Below are 11,980 nucleotides of genomic sequence, written 5' to 3' on the forward strand. Positions count from 1 at the left end.
GTTCTTATACTACTACTCAGCAATTTTCACAGTTCCTAAGGACACTATTTCCTCAGAGTAAGAATAAAAGGGCATTTCTAATCAGCCAGGTATTTTAAGCTAGCTGTTTGGGATTCCCTGTAGTTCAGAGTAATGTTCTATGAATATTTTAATATGTTTACGCATATATAATTTTAATATAACATGCATGCAATATTTTTCTAAAATAGACATGTGTGTATTTCCCTTCCATTTAGTGGCTTCGTATTTCTTCGACTTATCTGCCCTGCTATTCTGAATCCACGGATGTTTAATATCATCTCAGGTAATCAGCTTTTGATGAGTTTCAAAATTTAAAAATATGAAGTGTCACACTAAGTAAGAATACTTGGCTTTTCCTATTAACCTGATTAAATTTTTTTTAATTATGAGGTTGTTCATAATGCATTCCAAAGCACCTGTCTCATTTCTTCCTTTCACTCCATTAGCTAATCTGTCCATCTAATATCTAGAGCAGTGCTTCCCAACGTGGATGCTACTGCCCCACTGGAGGGCACGGGAAAAATGGGGGCAGAGGAGCTTCAGAAGCTAGATAGCCTGTACTTCATCTTAGATTATGGTCTGCAGTATAAAATGTTTAATTGCCAAGGGACCCTGAATAATTTTTTTTTGAAAAGGGGGCAGTAGGTCACTTACTTTTGGGAACCTGTGATCTAAAACCTGAAGTGGCATGATGAGAAACATTCATTTTCCTATCCTTAACTTTGTCTCAAACTCTGATAATGAAGGGTTTTCTCAAGCTGCATCTTGGTTTTCCAAGTGGAGGAGCACTCTCTGCATACACCATTAATATGATTGCAAGATGGACCTTAAGATCAAATTAAGACTATGTCTATAGGTGCTATTGTGTTCTTTGAATATTGATTATGAAGAGAGTAGTCCTGGTTTCCCCACTAGATTTCTTGTCACTTTGGATAGTGTTAACTGGCCATTTAAAATCTGCCAAGTTAGATTATATGTCCACTCTACAATGACTTTCCAGTGGTGTAGACTTTGAGAAGAGTGATGTTAGTGATATGAAATGCAATAAAAATCCATTATTCACATAAGTACGAGCCATTCTTATGTTAATTGAAAGTTCCGCTTTTTGGAAAATAATAATTTACAGCTGTCAAACATTTTTACTAATGCTAAAATGTTTGACATCTCTTGGGATTATGGGTTTGTACTCCTTTTGAATAGATTTATTTATTTGAATATTGGTCTTTGAACTAGTAGGCAACACTATTTTAATTGATGGTTAAAATACAAAGAGTATGATTTAAAGTCAGCTTGTCATGTAGACTGTATAGATTTTTACTGTTATAAATAAGACTCTAAGCTTGGGGGCTTAATTTAATAGCCACATATACTTCTTGGCATATAGTCTATAGAAAATGTTCCTTAACTGCTCTTTTTAAAGGATATTAAAGCTTATGCTTTTTTTCCCTCAAACTGCAGCAGAGGCCTGAAATTTGTGCTCATGAGCTTTAGAATGAATTATTTGTAATCATCATTGGAAATTGCGAGCATGGATTTGCTTGGATTATAAATGTCTGTGTGGGTTGAAATTAGCTTCTGAAGGGAATGTAAATTGTCACAGTCTTTTTAGCTATTGTCCTTTGAAATAATCTGAAATATTGACATCCATTTTTGGAAAGTTGACTTTTGACAAGACTAGATAAGTTTTGTTTTGTCATCCTTACCATTCAAGTTGTTTTGAATAATACAGGTCATACGTTTTTCAATAAACACGAGTTTTAAAAGAAAAAAAATACTAGTATTTTAACAGTAAGGAAATAGTAAAGTGGCTTACTAGAGAGGCGCCTTTGGAAATGATGTCACTAGTTATGTCTGTCTTCCTTACAGATTCCCCATCTCCTATTGCTGCAAGGACACTGATATTAGTGGCTAAATCTGTACAGAATTTAGCCAATCTTGTGGAATTTGGAGCTAAGGTAAAAACATTTTGATACATGAAAATGGGATTTATGAGTGAACGTTTGACATTCCAACAGTGGCTATTTCATAAAAGAAGGTACCATATATATTTGGGTATAAGCTGAATTTTTCAGCACATTTTTTATGCAGTTTTTGTGGCAAAATTAGGTGCCTTGTCTGATAGTCAGGTCGACGTATGCTCAGGTATATACGGTATATATTCATTTATCAGTTTGTTTTTTAAATGCTTATAGATTATACATAGTAATAGTGAAATTTCTTAAGTCGGCCTTTAATTACGAAAACTTCTTTTTCTAGGTCCCTTATACTCCATGTCTTCCAAAAATAAATATCAAAATCAGAGTATTTTCTCTAAGAACTCAAATCTGTTTTATTATTTCAAAAATATTCACTGCAAATATAAAAATTCAGATGAACTACTTTTAAAAAAACACATGATTTTAGTACCCACACATACCAAACAAACAACAACAAAAAAATCCCAAACTCACTTCCATTAAATTGGTTCCAGTTTCTAAAGACTACACAGGATAGAGTAGAATTGCTCCTGTGAGCTTCAAAAGCTGTAATCATTATCAGAATAAAAATCTCATCTTGTTACATCAGAGCAGCTGGTGGGTTTGAATTGCTGACCTGGTGGTGGTGAGCAGTCCAGTGTGGGCCCCACTATGCCACTGGTAGAACTGTACCAGCATTTGAATGTACTGTTAAGTTTTAGGAGAAAGAGTGATTTTAAAGTATCTAGTGCAAATGTATTTAAAGTAAGCATTGAATTGCTTACTGGGAGATACATGATTTAAACCCACTACCCACTCTGGGGAAAGGTCACACTGTCTATCCCTGTAAAGGTTTAGAGCCTCGGAAATGCTATAAAGGGCTGTTGTGGGTAGTGATCAACTCAATGATTCTGGGTTTTGTTATTTTTGTTAATATTTGATAATCCATTTTATAACATAGCAGGCTTTATTAGGATGAGAAGTTTATATATAATGGTGAACTTTTGAAGTTAGCTGAGTCCTGAGGTGGGTTATTAATATTTTAAATAGTATCTATAAAATTATATAGTTATATATACATATGTGTATATGGTAGTATATAGTTATATAGTAATATTTTCCTCTTCTAATCTTGATGGAGAAAGTTCTATTCCCCTGGAGTTACACTTTTGGAAACCCACAGGTTCTACTCTGTCCTATAGAGTCACCGCGAGACTAAACAGACTCAGTGGCAGTGAGTTGAAGAGTTGTAATCTTTATCACACTGTAGTTTTAGTTCCTGGTAGTCCCTGCTAAGCCATGACCCTGGTGTGGACCCATGCTTGTTCTGGTGCCTGGCAAATAATAATAATGTCTCAGTCATTCTTTGTAATACATTTTCAAATAAGCAATGTATGTCAGCTAGATGTGTGTTCTGATTTATGGTTGGGCATAGGATTTCCAATTTTCTTATGAAAAGTTTCTCTCAGTTCCTCAGTATAGCTATTTGTCTCTATTAGAAAGAAAATCCAATCTGCATTTGGTTAATTTTTATATAGACCTGTATGGGCTATTACTAGGCATAACTGGACTTGCAAGAATTCTTGCTGTATTCATTCTCATTTGTTATCAAGATTAGACAATATTTATTTGATAGAATCTTATTTCTCTCTTTTTAGGAACCCTATATGGAAGGTGTAAATCCATTCATCAAAAGTAATAAACATCGTATGATCATGTTTTTGGATGAACTAGGGGTATGCATATTAATTTTTCAAGTTTTTTGAGACCTAGATTTAGTAACTGAGTATTAACTCGTGTAATCACACGTTTATAGATTTTTTTCTATCTAGCTCTGGGGGGAAAAGAAACTACATATTTTGTGTGCCTTTCTTAACAAATTATTTTCTTTGATTGTAGTTAACTATCTCTTCTTGCACTAAATAGCTTAAAGCAAACACACATACTGGTGTGCTTTGGGGTGACTTAATTTTCTATCTTATCCTTTCATTATCCCGTGAATTGAGTCCCATCTAACTGCTACGATCTTCTGTTGCCCTTTATGTACTTGACTTTGCTGCTGCTAGTGGGCTTCGTGCAGCATGGTTAGGTACTCAACTGCTAACTCACACGTTAGTGGTTCAGACCCTCATGTCTCCAGTAGAGGGGGGACAGCTATGTATCCACTCCTGTAGGAGACCTAACTCTTGCCGTCTAGGGTCACTGAATCAAAACCATGGCAGAAAATAGACACGATTCCTGAGAAAATAGACACGATTCTTGAGCATCCAGCATCTGAAATAAACTGGGGAAGGAGTGGTCTTACAGACTTTTAGGAATAAACATTCACTCTTTTTGGCTCATACACTTATTCATATTTCTTTTATGTGATTACCTGAGACCTCTTTGGGCCTTTTATAATAAAGAACAGGGAATATTTCTATAATTTAAAGACTATGAATTTCTTAATAAAGTTATATTTTCTTGATACAGAATATTTTATGTGGAATCCATAATTTAAAACTAAATGATTAATAATTGAGCTTATAGCTCTATTAATGTTATTTAATTCTTAATTATAGAAATCAGAAAGGTGACATCTATGGTAATTGGGCCAAGTTTTAGACTAAGGAAGGCTGGGGTAGGTGCCCATAGTGTACCTCAAATACACTTACATTTACTTGTAAAACACCAACTACTATCACAGTCACAGCAAATTGAATATGCTGGCCTGAGTCACTAGTTTGCAGTAATAAGATTAATAATAAAATTCTTCCTGAATAAGAAATCATGTAAGGCATATGACTCCCCATTTACGAATGAAATCAAGAGATAAAAGTGGCTAAAATAAATGTCTATTATGTTTTTAATTTGTGGAATCTGGAAAACTTTGAAAATGTGAATATTTTTAATTACTAAAAATATTTACGGAGTTATATATGAGTTTTGGTGGCACTAACAGTTAACTCCTTGGAGGACTAGCTGAAAGGTGGTAAGTTTGAACTTACCCAGTGGCCCTTCAGCAGACAGACCTAGCAAGGTGCTTTTGGAAGACCTGAAAAATGCTCATTGCTGTGGAGTTGATTCTGCCTCATTGTGACTCAGTAAGAGGACAGGGTAGAATGACTCCTGTAGATTTCCAAGACTAACGATGAGAGTAAAAAGCCTCATCTCTCTTCCATGGAGGGGCTGGTGGTGCAGTTAGCAGTTGCGTTAGGTTGGGTTCTCTAGCGAAAGAAAACTGGTAATGCCTGTATGCCTTGTATATAGAAAGATATATCAGAAATGGCTTAGAATAGTAGAAATAGGTAAGTCCAGCAGTCCGGTTCAAGTCCGGGTTCTCCTAGCTTGTGGAAGCAGGATGATGATGAAGCAGAGACAGCAAGGTGCACTGGATGGTGGATGCAAAGGTCTCAAGTCAGCTAACATGAATCCACCATCAGCCATCTGCTGATGGCATTGGAAAGAGCCAGCTCTGGCAGTAGGCAAGGGACCAAAGAATATTCAACTCTGTCCCATCTCTCTCTCTCTCTGCCTTATACAAAAAGGCATGTGACATCAGACAGTGTCATCAGGATGTGATAGAATTGATAGGTTGAGCTATACTTACCCCAGAGTGTCTAGTTGATGTAATCCCTAATCATTAGCAGAAGCTGAAAGCCTAACCCACTGAGCCACAACCTTGAAAACAACACAGAGTAGTTATTTGCACATTAACAAGGTCACCACCAGTAGGAATTTACTCCATTGTAACTAATAAACAGGTAAAAAAAAATACAGACATTAAACTGTATTTCTCAACTTCTAGGATCTGTGCATGATTGGGTTCCATTTATTTTCTATCATCTCAAAAATACCTGCAGTCTAGCTTCATTTTGCAGTCCTGTAGTTGTATGCCACACAATTTAGCATTTCTACCTGCTCAGAATTCTAATGCAGGTATATCCCACTTTTTCAAAAGCTCACTATACACCACTGTGCTTTTACAATAGCCCTATATTAGTGCCTATTTTCACCTTTGCAATTAATTCCTTTCACACTGACAGTTTTCATTAGCTGAAAGAAACCTAAGTTGAATTTTCGCTTTTGTAACTAAAGCTAGCATTTGTTTTGCAGCAAGCCAATACAGAGCGCTGGCCTTGAGTAGTATTGCCAAGACCTTCCCTGGGAACTACATTGTCAATACATTATTGTTACTTTATATCGGCTGTTAATTATCACTCCTACTTTATGTCTGTTAGTATTTAGATCGATTCTTTTTTGGCTGTAGGAATGTTCAAAAAATGTTTCCAATTAACTCCTTCTTAGACTATTTTAGCTTATAAAAGGTTTCCTATGGGGAGAACTTTTCGTACATTTCTTTTTAAAATCATTTTATTGGGGGTTCTTACAGCTCTTATCACAATCCAGATACATCCATTGCGTGAAAGTACATTTCTGATCCTCTTCCAGTTCCCTAATTTTCTTCTTTCCCTTTGCCCTGTATAAATTAATCTTTCAAGATATTGCCACAATTTTATCTCCTTTAGGAAACCTTTGCTGAACTGTAAACCTAAATACCTTTCATTCTGCTTCTTGGGTATTCTCCGAGGTTGTTTTTTTGTGTGCCTATTTGAGGATTGTAAATATTTCACCATCCCAAAGGGGAACGAGTATTTAAAAAGGTGCGGGGATGTTAAATTTTATTTTGTCTAGAAATAACAGTGGTATATGTGCTAATAATAAAGCACATCAATTTGCCACAATGATTAGTAGTATGTAACCCTTACATAAGGTACCATAATTAACTTTTCCTCACAATACAAGTGTTTTGGGCAGAGTTCACAGGGAATTACAGAACTGATATGTTTACATTACACCATTATGCAGTTCCTCCTTAAATTCTTGCTCAATCTGGACAAACTAGAACCTTATTAATGAAATTCAGTCTGAAAGAAGAGGAGCTATATATTTTACGTTGGATTTAATCCACATAAGCTGTTAATGCCTAACATCTGATATTTAAGATATAAAGCTAATTACTCGGAATGCACTTCTTCAGGAATTGCACCTTATTGTGCCATGCATGTAAAATTGGAGCCTGGTGTTCATGTGAATCATACCATAAAAGTGGTTCTGTCAGAATTAATACTGAGTATTATATTTCAATGTTAAGAATCCTTAAGAACTTTAAGATAACACAACTAACTATAAACCCCACTCTTCAATATGGTCAGGTTAGAAAAGTAGTTCCTATGTGAAAACCGGTGTTATGCAAAAATGCTTAGTCAGATCATATGATGGAGAATGGAGTCCATCGTTAACTGCCCTGGCACGAGACTGCGAATCCTGGCCGTCAACTTGACACTTGAACCATGTCACAGCCAGCTTGCCTCGCACCCTGACAGTCACCATTGCCAGATGAAGGTTGTTACTGACCAGTCTGATAGGTTTTTTTTCTCACTATTGTCAAATATGAAATGTCAGATGAGGGTAACCAGTAAGTGAGGAGTAGGTATATTACGTGTGGAAAATTGTGTCTGCTGTAACCAATTATTTTTTGGGGGGGACTTGAAAGATTTCTATTTCTAAATGTTTTATTATTCCCTTAAAGAATGTACCTGAACTTCCAGACACTACAGAACATTCTAGAACCGACTTATCTCGTGATTTAGCAGCATTACATGAGATTTGTGTGGCTCATTCAGATGAACTGCGGACACTCAGTAATGAGCGTGGTGCACAGCAGGTAGGTTTCTATCAATCTCTGAGCAAAAAGTGTGAGAGTTGAACCATTTTAAGATCCTCAGAGGTAATTTTGAGAATCTGAATCAGGAAATAGCTTGGCAGACAGAAGTAGTGGTCCCAAAACAAGATGTACTTTGGATACTGTATAATATCAAATCTTCTTGAATCTAGTATGTGAACTCTACCAAAACACAGTGGTATTCACTTTCATGGAATATATGGATAAAAACGAGCTAATTACGAGTGAACAGTAATGTGCTTCTTTTCTCCTCTGACAAAAATACAATGCTTGTCATAGTGAAAGGGAATTTGATAAAATTATATGATCTAAGACCTACACCTAGAGATTTTGGAGTGTGGCATTGGTGTCTACGTTTTTTGAAAGTTCCTTTTGGGACTTAGATGTGAATTAGGAACCATACATTGAGAAACACTGTTACTTTTGTGATCTAAAATAAAAGACAGAAACTGCGATATATAAAGAGAGACCAGGACATGAAGGGACTTAAGATCAGAAGAGAACAAAATGAATTGAATGTGACCTAGTTCTTGAAAGAACCATTGCGAAGTTACTGCCTAAGGTTTCATAAATGGAAGGACACACTTTTCCATAGTGCTTCCCGTCTCCTTAGGAGATAGTGTACTACCACCACACTAGCTGTCTGACAGAGATAGATTGTCTAGAAGAGCTTAAGGCATTTGGTATGATACATCCCAAGTTCTTTGCGATCTGAGATTATAGAAGCCTCAAACTTCGTTACAATTTAAGTCCAACACATTAGAAACAACAGGATAGACTGTTTTGCCAGAGGGCAGATTTGGCATTAAAATTGAAGCAAGTGAGGGTAAGGAATTAAGTACTGCTGTGAAATATAGAAAGCTTTATTTCACAAAAAGATAAACACGTAAAGCTAGTTCCCCCCTATATATCTTCCATCTTGCTCCACCTTCCCGACCGCCTCAAGGGTTCTTGCTCTCATGGCTACCACGGTGATGTTGACTAATAGAGACCCTGAAGGCAGGTAGAACTGCCACTTTGGGTTTACAGGAATAGAGTGCCATCTTTCTGCAGTGGACTCTCTGGTGGCTCAGAACTGTGGACCTTGAGACTCACAGCCCAAGGTTGGAACCACTACGCCATTTGGAACCACTGGGATTCCTATCTCCCAAGGGTTGGGGGAGATGCATATAAACCTAGATAGAAGTAATAGAACTAGATTGAAGATATGTAGAAAAGTATTTCAAACTTTAATATAGTAATGTTTATTAACGTTCATGCCAGGTACAAATTAATGTAGTAGACTACAAAATTTTCATATTTGTGTTATAACTATAAATATATAAAGACTAATTAGATATTTTCAAATGTTTATGCATTGGGTAGAGAGAGAATTATGTTTTGTGATTATCTCCCACAAATCTTGATTAACTTAATACAAGGAGGCTTTAAAACTTTTACGGAAAAACTGGAGTTAAAATACAGTGGAATTTTTGTGTCAACTTTTTTAAACTCCCTCATTTTTTACTGGGCTTTTACTCACATATGTACTAATTATTTTTATGCTTTTGTTTCCCTCTTTCTAGCATGTACTGAAAAAGCTTCTGGCAATAACAGAACTGCTTCAACAAAAGCAAAACCAGTATACAAAAACCAATGATGTCAGGTAGCAGCCTTCACTTCAGTATTCTGCATGGTTCCAGCATGCCCAACATGGTAATTCACATCAGTTATAATGTCTCCTTTGCTCTTGCCAAAAAATAGCACATCTTTCCACATTCCCAGTGATGTGTGAACTATGCAAACAAAATTCAAGATTCTGCTGGTAAATAACAGTACCAACAGCTCTGGAAGCTATCTGTGCAGGATATTATTTGCACTTTTTCCACATGGATTCAATCTTTACCAACCTCTGAGCCTTGGTGTACAGATCACCTTTCACAAAACAAAATGACTGTATCTTGAACTTTTCAAATATATTTTCAATGTATCCAATTGCCAAAGTTTTGCTTTCTCTTGAAAAAGGAACTTTGAAATCAACTGACAAGAAAAAGCATTCTCCATTGACAACTGACCAACTGGATTGAAGACTGTTCTTACTGTAACTTTTTCCTGCTTAGGGATATGACCGTTTGACTGTTCAATGACTTTATTTGTATTCACAGTTCGAGAGTTTGCCATTGTAATAGAAACAATCTTTGCTGTATACTTTTTTAAAATACTGTGCGATTTCTCTTGCTGGAACTGTTGAAAGAAAATATATAGATTGGATGTATTGCTCATCAGCTTTATTTTTTAAACATACCACTTATTTTGTTGGAATTGTCAAAGACTGTATCTAGAGCTCATAATGCATTTTGGTAAAATGTTTACAACAGTAAATAATATGAATTCAATAAATATTATTGACCATTGTACTCATCGATGCATGTATCCATTCAGCCACTTAGAGGTTACCAACTTCCTTTTATGTGAAACAAACATACAAGGAACTAGAATGCTTTCCTCAAGTATATTTGTTCATTAATTCCATGTTGAGTTTGGGATTTGAGCACCCCATTGATTATGTAACCAAACCACCAGCTGCTTAGTGTCTCCATCTTTAAATTTCTGATAACTTGTTGTATCTACTGGATATTTAGTTTGTATAATTTTATTTGCTTTTGTATGTGTATTTTTTGTGTAATATTCGCAAGGGTTAAGTTAAAATAAAACCAAGGGATATCGTATATGAATTACTTCTGACTACATACAGCTAAACATTGAATCGTATTATTTCCTACCTTCTTTAGGGGATGTTCAAACTTTAGTACCAGAGCAAAGCTCCAGGAACAAGTGACCATTTTCAAAAAAGATTCCATTTACTTGTTCAGTATATACTCCACAAACTCACTGCCTTCGAGCCAGCGCTGACTCTCAGCAATCCCCCGTGGGTTTGTGAGACGGTTACCTCTTCACAGCAGGTGAAAGTCCCAGTTTATTTCCTGAGAAACTGCTGATGGTTTTGAACTAGCAACCATGTGGATCGCACCCCAACAACGCCTAACCATTACACCACCAAGGATCGTTCAGTATATACTAGAGGGGTTCAAAAAGTTGATGGAAGAATGGAATTAAAGAATATTTCCATTAACTTTGATACCCCCTCAATCTGTTAAGCAGCTTATTCCTTCCCATGTCGTGCAGAAGAGATGAGGCATAGTAAAAGTATAGGACAGAGTATCACAAAATGGGTAAACTGAGAATTGAGAGGTATAGGAAAAGATCTCCCCACTGAAATGAAAAAACTTACTAAATGTAGATTCTAAGCAAGAACAATTTATTAATTTGCTCTTTGGTATGTAAAATATAGGAAAAATACAAATACTAGCTAGCTAATCAAGGTATTTAACAGACTTGATGAATATAGTTTAATGCTATAAAGGACCATTATTTCTATCGAGGGGCTTGATGTAGTTCCAGTGGCAGTTCAGCGCGATCCGTACCTAAGCCTCGCATGGCTGCCTCCATTACCACCACGCCAGCTTGTTTCATTCTTCCCCTTTTCATCTGCCTTACTACTTTCTTTTCCCTCCTGAAGCTTCTGCTTTTCAACTGAACTACCACAGCAGTTTCCTATTGGATCTCTTCCTTGAAGCGGCAGGAAGGAGTAAGATAGGCAATAGCATGTAAAGTGATCCAGACTCAAGCGTTAGGCAATTTGCTTCTGTCCTACTAATCATATCTTGGTCTTCAGCCATCCCCTGACCAACATGTCTCTCACTCCTGCCTGAAACATCAAAGCGTTATTTATGTAAGAAATGCATCTTCTTTCCTCTTGGACCTTTAATAATGAACAGGAGAAAAGTTCTCTTTTAACATTAAATTATGTGTCTGAAACTAGAATGGGGAGTGTGTTGTTTACCTTTACAGTAACTAATCACTGTTGAAATAAAACCTCTCAGACACTAATTTTTATATAGGGATGGGGTGGAAAATTTGGGGGAGATAGATGTAGACCTTGCTCTGGTGCCAGAATTTTGCGATCTGAAGGGAAAGCAGGAGATAAACCAAACAGTTTGCAATTCTCTCCAGGGTTTAGCAACCAATGTCGCTTACTCTGGACTGTACTGGAGCATGTTCAACAGCAGCTTCTCGCCACTGTTGAGCATCTCATTTCATTTCACTGTATTCACATCATCCCAGTGATAGAAGACAACATCTTCAGCCTAGAATGTATAGCTTATCAGAAACATGAGCATAAGCATATAATGAATTCTGCCCTTATAGAAGAACTAATTAAAGTGTGCATACGCTTTGA

The 11,980-nt window shown here is 36.3% G+C and overlaps 1 protein-coding gene across 1 annotated transcript in view; it reads left to right on the plus strand.

Moving 5' to 3' along the window:
- RASA1 (RAS p21 protein activator 1) overlaps window positions 1-10,409 on the plus strand; it is a 113,012-nt gene extending 102,603 nt beyond the window's left edge. The window contains exons 21-25 of the mRNA XM_075541259.1: window positions 237-304; window positions 1,888-1,976; window positions 3,635-3,712; window positions 7,549-7,683; window positions 9,267-10,409. Of these exons, the coding sequence (XP_075397374.1) occupies window positions 237-304; window positions 1,888-1,976; window positions 3,635-3,712; window positions 7,549-7,683; window positions 9,267-9,350 (454 nt within the window). The 3' untranslated portion in view covers window positions 9,351-10,409. The remainder of the gene's footprint in view (window positions 1-236; window positions 305-1,887; window positions 1,977-3,634; window positions 3,713-7,548; window positions 7,684-9,266) is intronic.
- Window positions 10,410-11,980: the final 1,571 nt, after the last annotated feature.

The sequence above is a fragment of the Tenrec ecaudatus genome, chromosome 2 (genome assembly GCF_050624435.1).
Source record: "Tenrec ecaudatus isolate mTenEca1 chromosome 2, mTenEca1.hap1, whole genome shotgun sequence".
Taxonomy (NCBI): Eukaryota; Metazoa; Chordata; class Mammalia; order Afrosoricida; family Tenrecidae; genus Tenrec; species Tenrec ecaudatus.